This window comes from Barbus barbus (genome assembly GCF_936440315.1).
Source record: "Barbus barbus genome assembly, chromosome: 30".
Taxonomy (NCBI): domain Eukaryota; kingdom Metazoa; phylum Chordata; class Actinopteri; order Cypriniformes; family Cyprinidae; genus Barbus; species Barbus barbus.
The window spans coordinates 17,236,682-17,249,273 of NC_136758.1; the positions used below are offsets into that span (position 1 = coordinate 17,236,682).

A 12,592-nucleotide genomic window follows, 5' to 3' on the forward strand; every position below is an offset into this window, starting at 1 on the left:
AACTAAAAACATTAAAAATAATATTTGTTCATTGACATAAAGCTGAAATAAAATCAGCTTAAAGTGACCCTATTATGGATTTTTGAATATTACCTTTCATTGTGGACCTTGTACACAAAAGCATTGGGTTTCATTGTGCGCACACTCATACAGTGTGTGACACAGCTCTAAGTGAATGAAAACATACTGCAAAGTTTTAAATCTGAAAGTGTATAAAGTTATTGTCTCTCAAACGAAAGAGACGACTCTGAATCTTTGAAACAAGTCGTTTTTAAAACGAATCCCAAGCCGCTTCATGTTGAAGTTAACATGATACATTAGCATATTCCCAGCCCACTTGTTGGTCTTTTTGTGTTGGTCTGAATGAAAATGCAAATTCATTCTTTGCCACTAGGTGCCGCTTTTGGAGCGGTAAAAATTGCTGCTTCCCCGGTAACGCTGTACACAAAACAGCACTGCCAAAAGCTGCTTTATTGTTAAATGAAAATGAGCCCAATCTGACCAATCAGCGCAGATTAGTGTCACACAAAGGAAGGGTTTGAAAAAATGAATCGTTGAGCGAATCGTTTGGGAGTCGTTGAGCAAGTAAGGTAAAAATAAATGCATATTATAAGACAATGAAAGTGTTTTTTGACCTTGCATGTACAGTATGTCAACCTGTTACTGGGGACCCATAATAGGGGCACTATTATGAGAAATTCTATTCACAAAAATGAGAAATGTTGTCTTGGCAACAAACTGAAATAATATTTAAGATGAATTACTAAAATGACTAAAACAAAACTGAGATAAAAATAAAGCTAAATAAATAAAAATAGTAAAATGACAAAAGCACCAAGGTACTAAAGCTTAAACCGAAATTAAATAATAATTTTAATAAGTAATAATAATATTTTTTCTGTTGATTGTCTGTATGTGAATGTATACGAGTGTTTATGTTATAAGTGTGTCGTTATAACAAGTTGTTTTTGTCATGTAAAATTAAAATCAATAAAGATATTTTAAAAAAGGACTAAAAAAGAAAATCTGTATTTTCTACTGATGGCATTTTTAATATTCATAAAAATAAAAATAAACCAGGCTCAGTTTTTGTGCTTTGGAAGATCACTAAAATACAGATGAGAAAAAAAAAGGATTAATTACTTCCAACTGACATGAGAGCAGTTCTGATCACCTAGTATAATTCATAAACTTTAGAGGAAAAGAATTCACTAACAGGACATTGAAATCAAATCAAATCAAACTTAGACTGTAAATCTATAATTAAAGGGCTTTATGTTTTAGGAGAATGCATTTGAGAGGGTTGGGGTACTTTCAAGCAAGCAAGCAAATATTTGTGAGAGTTTTGTGCTAAGATCTACAGCAGAGGCTGCTCTTACTAAGACCGCTGCTCCGTCAGGAGAATTGGGCCACACCTAACTGTTACAAAACACTGACATTCTGACCCAAATCCACGCGCTTTCTGTCCACCCCACACAGACATGTCACACTTTCTGTCCATCCCCACACAGTTTCTTGCGAGATAAGAGCGTGTGTGTGTCCAGGTCATGTGTATAAAAGGGTTTTGTGTGTGAGTGTGCGCAGAATGAAACCCAATGCCTTTGTGTACAAGGTCCACATTTTATGTTCATGTTTACATTCTTCTGAGAGAGTGTGCCTTTTGTTCTCTATGTCTTCTGTTATGGTTGTGTCTGAAATTACAACATAAACACACACCAACTCGTATAAAGCAATATTCTGCAATGATTCATACTTATTAAAGACTACCACAAATCCAGAACACAGCATTAAAGGGACAGTTAACCAAAAAATTACACTCGTGTCGGTATTTACTCACACTTAAGTTGTTCCTGACCTTATAGCTTTCTTTCTTCTGTGGAACATAAAGGCGAAATGCACCAGCCAATATGTGTTGTTTAAGAAAAGTAGATGGAGAGCCAAGCTGTTAAACTTTAAAATGTCAAAAAAATACCATAAAGGTATCATAAATGTTGTCCACATGACTCAGGCAATATATTTCAAGCCATACAATGTCTCTGTGTAAGGAACAGATCAAAAGGCATTCAGTGCCGTTCAAGTCCTTTAAATGACTTGAGCTTTTATGTTGCCTTTTTGTAATTTTGGATGACAGATCCCAATTCACATTCATTGGACAAACTCTATTGTTTATTATTCTTTACTTAATTTGTGTTACACGGAAGAATAAATATATTGCTTTGGAAAGACATTTGGGTGAATTTTTACTTTAAAATAAATGAGATCATACTTAATTATAACTAGTAACAATAAATGTGACCAGAGACTCATCTGATGCATCTTTTGGCATCATGGTACAGGCGTCTAAACAACTGAATACACAAGAATGAGACAAATTACACATGATCAGCCGTTGCACACAGTATTAGCAGAGCCACACCTCTTCATCACATAAAGCAGAACACACATCGCATACAGAGTGTCAAACACTTCCAGTGCTTTCCTGAAATTCAGCATACAGGATGTGGAAAATCATGCATGGAAAGACAACAGGTGACATGAAATAATAAAATTAAAAACGATTACACATTTTAATTTATTAAAGTTTTCTTAATTTCACTCAGTATTGGCAGGTGCTGCAAAAACTTTAAACACAATTTTAGACGTGGTTGTTTTTCTTGAATAACAGCAGGAGTGTACATAAGAATATTTTTTGAAAACAGCATTAAAGCATTGCATCATAACAGGCGACTCTTAATCACTAGATTCACAATGCGAGATGCTTAGCTGCCACTAGGGCTCTTTTGTGTTTCTAAAGAGCAGACCAAAAGGTCTCACCCTTGTTTTTATCTTGGGCTTCCATTGAACTGAATGATCTGAAGCTCCCATAACCTTTCAGGATGATTTCATTTTACACACACACACCCATACATCCACTCAAAGGTCACACTAAATATGGTGACGGTATTAAAACAATGTGGCCTGGTCGGTTTCACACCTTATTTTGAAAACATCAAATCAGTTTTTCTTTTTAAATGATTATTGTCCCAAAGACAGAAATATGTTTGTGTGGTAATGGAGCGAAGAGGCTTGTTCAATGTAAACTTCACTGTAGCAGATGTAAAGCCATGACATTCTTTACATAATAGACTGTAAACTGATTCACCTGTCATCACAAACAAATGAAGGCCATGAGCTTCTGATGGAGACAGAGAAAAAGAGGAAAGAAATAAAAGAGGAAAGAAGAGAATGTCATTATATAACATCAATGAATATGTATTTGGTGAAATACTTTCCAAGCATTTGTTAACTCTCCCTGTTATTAGCTACTGATACCAAGGAAAGCATCTACATAAAGAATTTGCAAATATATTGAATAAAATTTTTTTCTTATAAAGAAATAAAATGTAATTACAATATTTTGACATATATTACTTATTTGATCATGTGTGACTGACACTACTGGAATATATGTAGTAGGTTTAGGTGTCTCGTTAAGGAGAGAGGTGTGGTGAGATTAATGAGTTTAAAGGTGAATTGTTGTGATAATGGTCATAGGAATATTAATGATAATGCTAAAGTTTTGAGTCTTAATGACTGTGCTGTGGAGGAACCTATGACACATTTATATACCATTGCACTTGTATTTATATGGCACTCCAAGGTACTTGAACAGCTGGTTCCACTGTTTGTTTAACAGTGATATTCTGACCTATTTTATTATAAATCTGAGTTTTAAAGAAAGCCATTCTCCTACTTTACTAATCCTCTCACATACATGCAGTACAAAAACCACAGTCAGTCTTCTTTTTTATATCACCTTTTAAAGAAAGTCATTCTGTTACCTTACTAATCCTCTCACTTACACGCAGTACAAAAAAACCGTCAGTAGCCTGAACCATGTCAGATATATGTATAGTTTGAGTTCCTAAGCCTTGCAAGCTAATTCCTTTCAGTGTCTTTCCTGTCGACACACGTCTCCATGTATCTGCCTTCATCTTCCTGGGATTATGTGTCTTTTAGAATGTTTCAGCTTTTGGTTTTGAATTCATTACGTGATGGATGTCACTGAGTCTCCCCTCAGAATGTGGGTTTGATATCCCCAATAAAACCTGATTTAATGCAAACTGTGTAGAATGCAATACAATGAATCTGAGAATCAAGTGACATACATTTCTTACAGTAAATATGTGACCCTGGACCACAAAACCAGTCATAAGGGTCAATTTTCCGAAATTGAGATTTCTACATCATCTGAAAGCTGAATGAATAAGCTTTCCACTGATGTATGGTTTGTTAGGATGGTTTGGTTTGTTTAGGCTGAGATACAACTATTTGAAAATCTGGAATCTGAGGGTGCAAAAAAAATGTAAATATTGAGAAAATCACCTCTAAAGTTGTCTAAATTAAGTTCTTAGCAATGCATATTACTAATCAAAAATTAAGTTTTGATATATTTACAGTAGGAAATTTACTAAATATCTTCACAGAACATGATCTTTACTTAATGTCCTAATGATTTTTGGCATAAAATAAAAATCTGTAATTTTGAGACAATGTATTTTTTGACTATTGCTACAAATATACCCCAGCGACTTAAGTCTGGTTTTGTGGTCCAGGGGTCACATATGAGTATTTTCTCTCAGGTGTTTTGGAAAGCAATGCCAACATTCATGCCAAACACATTCAGAATGGAAAGCAACCATTTTTTGTTTATAGTCTAGTAGGGTTGTCATGAACAGAGATATGAAAAAAACTAAATGTCTTTCCACCCTTGATACGCTCTTAAAAATAATGGTTCTTTAAGTGGCATCATTGGTTCCATCAAGAACTTTTACATTCATTGAACCTTTCCATTCCACAAAAAGTTCTTTAGACTATTAAAATGTTATTCACACTAAGGTTCTTTTGGGAAACTTAGAATGACATCTTCCCTGAGATACCATTATTTTTGATCAACCTTTAATCAGTGATTAATTTTAATCACTAATCTTTTAACAAATCTATTGATGTATAATTGTAGATGTAGTTAAATTACTACAATTACCATTGCACTGAATAACTGCATTTCTAACATACTAGAAGGTATTTTTAGTCACTGTAAATAGTCATAGTCAGTGCATGATTAGATTCAAATGAAGCTGCCAGAGAATCGTCACTACTACAATTTTACTTAAAAAGCTACAGTATGCTGAAAAAATTTTTATTTATTTGAATTTGCATTGTTTGTGTTTCAACCCCTTGGGCTGGACCCCCCTAGAGCTGGAACACAATTCGAGCCTCTAATAACTAGAGGCTGTATTCAGTCAGAATTCTGTGAGATGTGTCTGGGCCGGTTGAAACATCTCTCAGTGATTATCTAACTCCTCTAAACAGATCACAGCCTAGTTATATATCAGCCTGTGCATTTCTGAAACCTTATATTCACATAAAGATAAGACAAAAATATGCATGATAAGGGAAGAAATTACAAGATTAAAAGATCAGTAGCAAAAAGAACCATAAATCAACTTGCAACAGAAAAAGCATCATTTACAAATTATAAAAGAAATATGGCTAAGTTAGAACGATATGGCAGACAATAAAAGGGTGCATCATTACAACTGAGCTTACAAAGCTGTTTTCTCACGTCTTTAAAAAGATTGCAAACAACATGAACAGTGTCAACTGTCGCCCGCTGAGGTTAGAGATAATAACTTCCAGCTTTTAAGCCTTCCTTTATTATTATTGCTATTACAAAATGTGCTGATGAATTAGATTTTTAGTAATTCCCCTCGAAGGTCACAGGGCATATAATAAACTGTATTCATAGAATAAAAACAACTTCAGAACTGGTTTCCCTGGTTGTATTAGGAACCTTTATTAACTCACAGCCTCTATGATCAGACAGACATGTACAAATATACAAAAAGCATTATTATATAAACTGCAGTGTGAAGGAGTGATCAGCTTCTGTTTCATCTTGCTCACTGGGTCATTTCCCAATCACTCTTTGCACATTCCTGCAGCATGAGTCTGTGTGCTTATAGGAACATGCAGAGCAGTCCGAGACAAAGAGCTTTTCAGACGAAAAGAGGGGTGAAAGTCAAGATAGAAACCCTCCAGCACTTTTCCCCAACTTGTTACAAATACAGATACCAGAAGTGAAGAACTGGTGGTTTGTGATGATCGAAACGTTAACCATTTCATTGTCAGTGACATGCCAACAAAACAACAATGTAGGTTACATCCTCTTCTGTATGTTTGAATTTTTCCTCAAATAAAATAAAATGGTAACAGTTTATAATCTCAGAAAAAAAGGTACGCTTTAGTAATATGTACACTTTAGTACCTTATTTACCCCAAAAGGGTGCATAATAGTACCTTAAAAGTACTTATTAGTACCAAAAGTGTACATATTAGCACCTTTTGAACGGGTGCTGCCCCAGTGACAGCTTCTGTACCTTTTTTCTGTGAGCGTATAATAATCCTGTATGTTAACATTAGTTTTCATTGTATGACATTCATTAATGTTAACAACTGTACTGTAGTGTTATCAGTAAAATGTTATTGTATTTTGAACAATTTGATTTTCCTTGATGCATTAAGAAAGTCAAGCATTCCGTCAAATATGCAAATAAAAAAAAAAAGTCAGCACTATTGTGTGTTGTTTATTTTTTGTGTTGCCTTGGCAGCAGCAAATTTAAGCAGAAACTTGAGTCATTTATCATGCCAAATCCGGAAAGAACCCTGAAATGTGTCAAATGAATACAAACACATAGGTGCTTCAGCCAAAAAGATTGTATCATTAAAGACAAGCTGCAAAACAATGGGGAAACATAGAGAAATAAAAGGAAGACCAATGTTCATGCTTAAAACTCATCTATGACTGTTCTGAGTGGAACAAATCACTTTTATTTCTGCTTTACAAACCCTTTCACAATGTTGCACATCCAGATGTTTGCCGACCACAGTGAGTCACTGCTGCTCCACAGCTTTCTCATATGCCAGTTTTAGAACAAATCTAGCAATGGTAACAATTACTTTCTGCTGAGATCCATCCATGCAGGATTTTTGCTTAAACACACTGTACAGGTTTGGCTTTACTTGTGAGGGCCTAAAGTTTTAGAAGTCCTCACAAATATAGAGAAACACGTAAAAACAGGCTTGCAAAGACATCTGAACTTGCCCATTTAAACAGCTTGTAAATAGGCCAAATCATCCTTACAACAAAGAGTTTCAAATACATGCTGCAAACAATGCAGCTTAAGATTTAAATGCAAAATCTGTTGTAAATGCAAAATGTATATTCCAAATGCCAAAATATGTTCTTTAAGTGGTAACAAAAGTAATTCACAATCATAAAATACATTTTGGGTAAATGCAAAATGTATTTAAATAAATAAATAAATATATATATATATATTTGCTTTATTGGCATGTTTTGTTTTAAATCTACTGATATCAACAGGCTTGTGTGATGATTCGGTTTTGGTTTGGGAATAGCAAACATCACTTCTGTATAAAAAAACACTGCATCTAAGAGTCGTCGTCCCTAATATAGTAAAACCACCGTGTGTTCTCTTTTTTATGTTCTCATGTTTATGTCATGTCAACAAAGCTTCCAGCAATATCAGTCATCATTATTAAGAGACAGATTTTTCTCAACCCCCACTTGCCTGCTACACACACACACACACACACAGACAGACACACACACGCCCTGCCCACAGGCAACTTTAACCGTGAAGCTAAGCACCTCTTTCTCATTTCCTACTGAACAGTGTTTCCACACAGTGTGATCATAAAACCTTTGGATTGACTTTTTAATAGCCTGAAAAGGCTAATGAACCTGCTGTGAGCCACTTTACATTCTCACTTAGTGTTGCCTGCTGTGAATGTATATATGTTTTTCATTTCATGTGCGTAATTTGCTTCTGTTGTACAGGTGATCCTAAATCTCACAGCATTTTAGTTAATTTAGTGTTTGGTAGATGAATCCCTCCTTTAAAAATATGTATTGCACTTTGTTGCCTAAAACCTAAAGACAGAAAATAGTAAGCGTTCTGTTTGTACGCAACAACCATTGACTTAATGCTAGTTAAATTAACAATAACTGAGCAAACTGGCTGATGAATCAATAAATTAGTCAGTTCATATGGCAGTTTGTAAATTCAGTGTAATAAATATAATTATCTCTACTAATACTGCCTTGAAAATACTGTAATACTTTTTGTTCTGAAGGCTGTGACTCTTGCCTACAGTAGCAGGAAATTCTCGCCAGTCTTCTTCATCTGTAGTCAGTGATGGCTTTACTTCCTTTAATATTTGCCTTTAACAAATAATGCAGGTTATAATCTATAATCAAATCAAATTAGGCAGCTATTTTGTCTTTCTTACATCATCTGTTATGAAAGTATGGCGACATATCACTTATATCAGCATGCTTATTTAAAATTAAATACAAAACAAACTTTTCTATTTTGTCTTGTTGACATTGGATTAAACTGGTTCTGTGACAAGTGCAACAGAAAAAAAAATCTAAAAGTGTTTAGTCTGGTGATTGAAAGTCGTCCGTCCAACTGAACCCATTTTTACTTCCTGCAATGAAGCTAAGCATTATTTTGTTTATTAATATTATCATAAATTAAGTTTAACAGCCTCACTGAGCAGTCAGTGTAGTGGAAAATGTTATTATCATTGGAGAAACATCTCCAAAATACTAACATGTACAGAAATCGTTAATTAGGGGAAAAAAAGTTATTTCAGGTCTTATTCCTGCATAAGCTCAGATCAATCAGTTACAAAAAGAATTATAAAACCTGTCCTAATTCAAAGAATATATGTTGATAACAAATTTGTATCCAATATTTGGCAATAATATAGCATAACAAAAGATTTATAAGCAATTTTTGTAGACCACTCATTTTTAATGGGAAAAAAATCCAAACAAAAAGCACAAAGATTATGAGCAAATTCAGGAGGTTTTAGTCCAAAGCGATAACATTAACCAGCATTTTTGGAAAAAGAAAAAAAACACAAAATGAGAGTTAAATGTTTTAAAAATGTTTTATCATGGTTAAGCGAACATTAAAAGAACATTCGATTTGATCGTTTTGCAAACATAACTTTTTTGGAACATTATTTTCAATGTTCTCTGGACATTTTGAAACGATAGCAACAATTAAAAAAATATATCAGATGAACGTCCAGCTAAAACATTTCCAGCAAAATGTTTAATGAAGGATGTATAAATAATGTTTTATGCTAATGTTTTGAGAAAATTACGACAGACCAGATAACAAACATTGTATTAATGTTACTGGAAGAACATTGTTCATAACTTTGAAAGAATCTTGCCAGCATGTTAAGCACGTCTGAGTCAGTTAAACCAAAAAAGCATCCAATTTGTGCAGGAAGAAACCTGCTATCGAAATATAACACAAAGGTGAGGGCTAAACTAGTCGAGCAAAATCTTTCCGCTTGAAAAGACAGAAGCATATTTGTCTATTTAACGTCATGTTCTCTACATCAAATCAAACAAAGCTTAAATGTGATTACGCAAGATGAAAATAAATCAAGAGCGGGACTATAATGAATACTGCTGATTCTTGTCAGATTCTGCTTTTGTGTCCAAACCCTTGATTGTTCAACACAGACGAAGCCTTGCTGGATTTGTGGGATTGTTTGGGGAGGAATAAAGAGTGTTTTGAAACACTGGCTCAGTGGAAGGTGACTAGTCTTTGGCAAGTAGTGATATAGCACATCTTAACACAGGCTGATCCGCTCAATACAGATGCAGCAGTGTTGTGAGAGCTCTGAGAGAGAACTAATGAGTCTTTCCATTGTGTTATGGTACAGAATCCTGAAATATGTACAGGATGTCCTACCATTGTCTCCACTATGCAATTGTACACATACAACATTGCAGTCCACTATATCACCATTTTTAACAGATAAATCCATGGCTAATAAACTACACATAAATTTGACAATGGTACTTCATTATATAAGGTCAATATAGTGTGACCACTAAATAAAAGCTCACATTGTCTATGTTAAAATCAGTAATAAAATGAATGAATCGCAAAAGAATGCCATATAAATGCATACAGAGACTGTTCGGGATTATGAAATGTAATCCCCTGAAAATAAATAAAGCCATTTTTTCACATATTTTTTTTTTTTTGTATTTTCCAAAATTTCTGTATTTTCAAAAAGATCCTTAGTATATTCGTATAACTCACACGCTAGTGTGCAAAAGGCACTAGTTTTTTCACAGACAAAAAAGTGGGATATATACACGTGGCCAGTGTGGATACAAACATTTATTTCATAAAGAGATTTCCTCCCATTATCAATAGTTTTACTTCAATGAAAGATCAGGTTTTGGGGAATTCTTTGAATTAAAGATCAAAAGGACTAACAATGCAGCCTTATTTTCACAGGCTTCTTTGTTCATTTTTACCAAAGGTGTCAATAATTCTTGCCATGACTGTACATAGGCTATATATATATATATATATATATATATATATATATATATATATATATATATATATATATATATATATATATATATATATATATATATATATATATATATAGCCTATATGTATCTCACAGTCAGTAAATTATGTCAAATAATGGTTAACTAAATAATGGTCATGAGGGAGGAGGAGCTTAATTGTCATGATTCAAATAACGTTTCAGTGTTTCATTGATGCATAATACTGCAGTAAAGCACTGTCTTTATACAAAATATAACTTTTTTCGTTTTAATGTCAGTGGAAATATGACTGTTCTTGACAGGTTTTGAGATTCACACAAATTCAGATATGAATACATCAATCAAAGTTCAGTATTCATGAATCATGGCATGAGCATACGATCAGCTGACCGTGTTTGTTAACGACTTATTAAAAAAAAGTTACCCTACCCTAGCCTAAAGTGTTACCGATTAATAGCATTAAAATGAAACACCTTTATGAAGAAAAAAGCCTTAGCTGGTTTATAACGGTCTCCCAGTCTGACCAAGTTAAAAAAAGAAACAATTTTAAAAAAGCTAAAACCTAGTGTAACGAATATCAGAGTGTGGAAAGAAGGAGAGATGGCAGCATATGGTGCTCGTTCACAGATTCCCAAGACAGATATTCATGGGAAAGAGCGTTAGAAATGAGTGGACAGGTCACTCACCTGTGACTGAACAGTTCTCCAGTACTACTGAGAAACTCTTTATCTTTATTCCTCTTTTTGGACCTCCAGGTCGGGAAGCGTTTCTTCTTCTTCTCGCTGGGGCTGGTGGGCAGTGAGTGCGGGTATGAGGCGACATCTCCAGGGCTCGACGGTAAAGTCATGACCGAACCTCTTAAACTCGCTTGGTCGTCTTCTGGTGAAGTGCCCCACTGACCCTCAGTCCTGTCAGCATCCTTGCTTTCCTTATCAAAGCTCTTTGACTTCCCAAACAGTTTCTTAATTTTGGACTTTGATATGCTCATGGCTGAGTCTTTACGACATATACAAAGTTGAAGTATACCTTTAGTCTTCCGAAAGTGTCAAAACTGAAAGATTGAACTGCGCACGGTTTGTTTGGCGCGCGCTGGAATTATCGGTGTTCTTACGCGCTCCTGAAGCGCACGGGAGCGTGTTGGGCGGAGCGCGCACTTCAGCTTTGAACTAAGGGTACACTTTTATGGAGCAAATTTTGTGTCAATATTCATCAAACAAATCCAGTGTTTTGCAAATAAACACAATCTGCTTTGCAAAGAAAAACTCGACTTTCAAACAAACGCAAAGTGATTTTCAAATACAAAACTCTATTTGAGAGAAAATGCAGAGGTATGGACAAATATATGTATTGTGTGTTACAACTGTGAGACTCATTTTCCTTTTTATGAGGAAACTTGGCTTGATTTTCTCACAAATGCGACAGGCTGATTTTCTCACACGAGTGCGTTGTTTTGAATGTTGAACAATTGTATCAATATATATGTATATTCTATATCCTGTGATCCAACAGAGGATAAGAGGTACGGAGAATGATCAGTTTTTATAGGGAAAGACAGCCTAGTTAAATGTTCAGCCATGTCACTCCTGATTTTTGAACTAATCAATCATGTTAACAACTTTACAGCACTTGTTGTGAATTTCACTGACATTGTAGTAGGGTTGCTTTGTGAAAACATCTAAATGGTTAACTATAGCGATAGTAAGACAGAAACTCACCTGTTCCCCACTTATATTGGTCTGAAAAGGTAAAGAGGTGTTTCAGGTCTCGGGAGAATAGCGTAAATTGACCAACAGCGCCATCTGCTGTTTTTGGAAAAGAAAGTTGCTCAATTGCATGTGTGAGAAAATCTGCCCGCACTCGTGTGAGAAAATCAGCCCGCAGGCGTGTGAGAAAATCTGCCCGCACGCGTGTGAGAAAATCTGCCCGCACTCGTGTGAGAAAATCTGCCCGCACTCGTGAGAGAAAATCTGCCCGCACTCGTGTGAGAAAATCAGCCCGCACGCGTGTGAGAAAATCTGCCCGCACTCGTGTGAGAAAATCTGCCCGCACTCGTGTGAGAAAATCTGCCCGCACTCGTGTGAGAAAATCTGCCCGCACTCGTGTGAGAAAATCAGCCCGCACGCGTGT

The 12,592-nt window shown here is 35.1% G+C and overlaps 1 protein-coding gene across 1 annotated transcript in view; it reads right to left on the minus strand.

The window, feature by feature from the left end:
* Positions 1-11,601, minus strand: part of LOC306850491 (uncharacterized protein) — a 39,279-nt gene extending 27,678 nt beyond the window's left edge. Inside the window, exon 1 of the mRNA XM_079386145.1 lies at positions 11,152-11,601. Within this exon, the coding sequence (XP_079242271.1) occupies positions 11,152-11,453 (302 nt within the window). The 5' untranslated portion in view covers positions 11,454-11,601. The remainder of the gene's footprint in view (positions 1-11,151) is intronic.
* Positions 11,602-12,592: the final 991 nt, after the last annotated feature.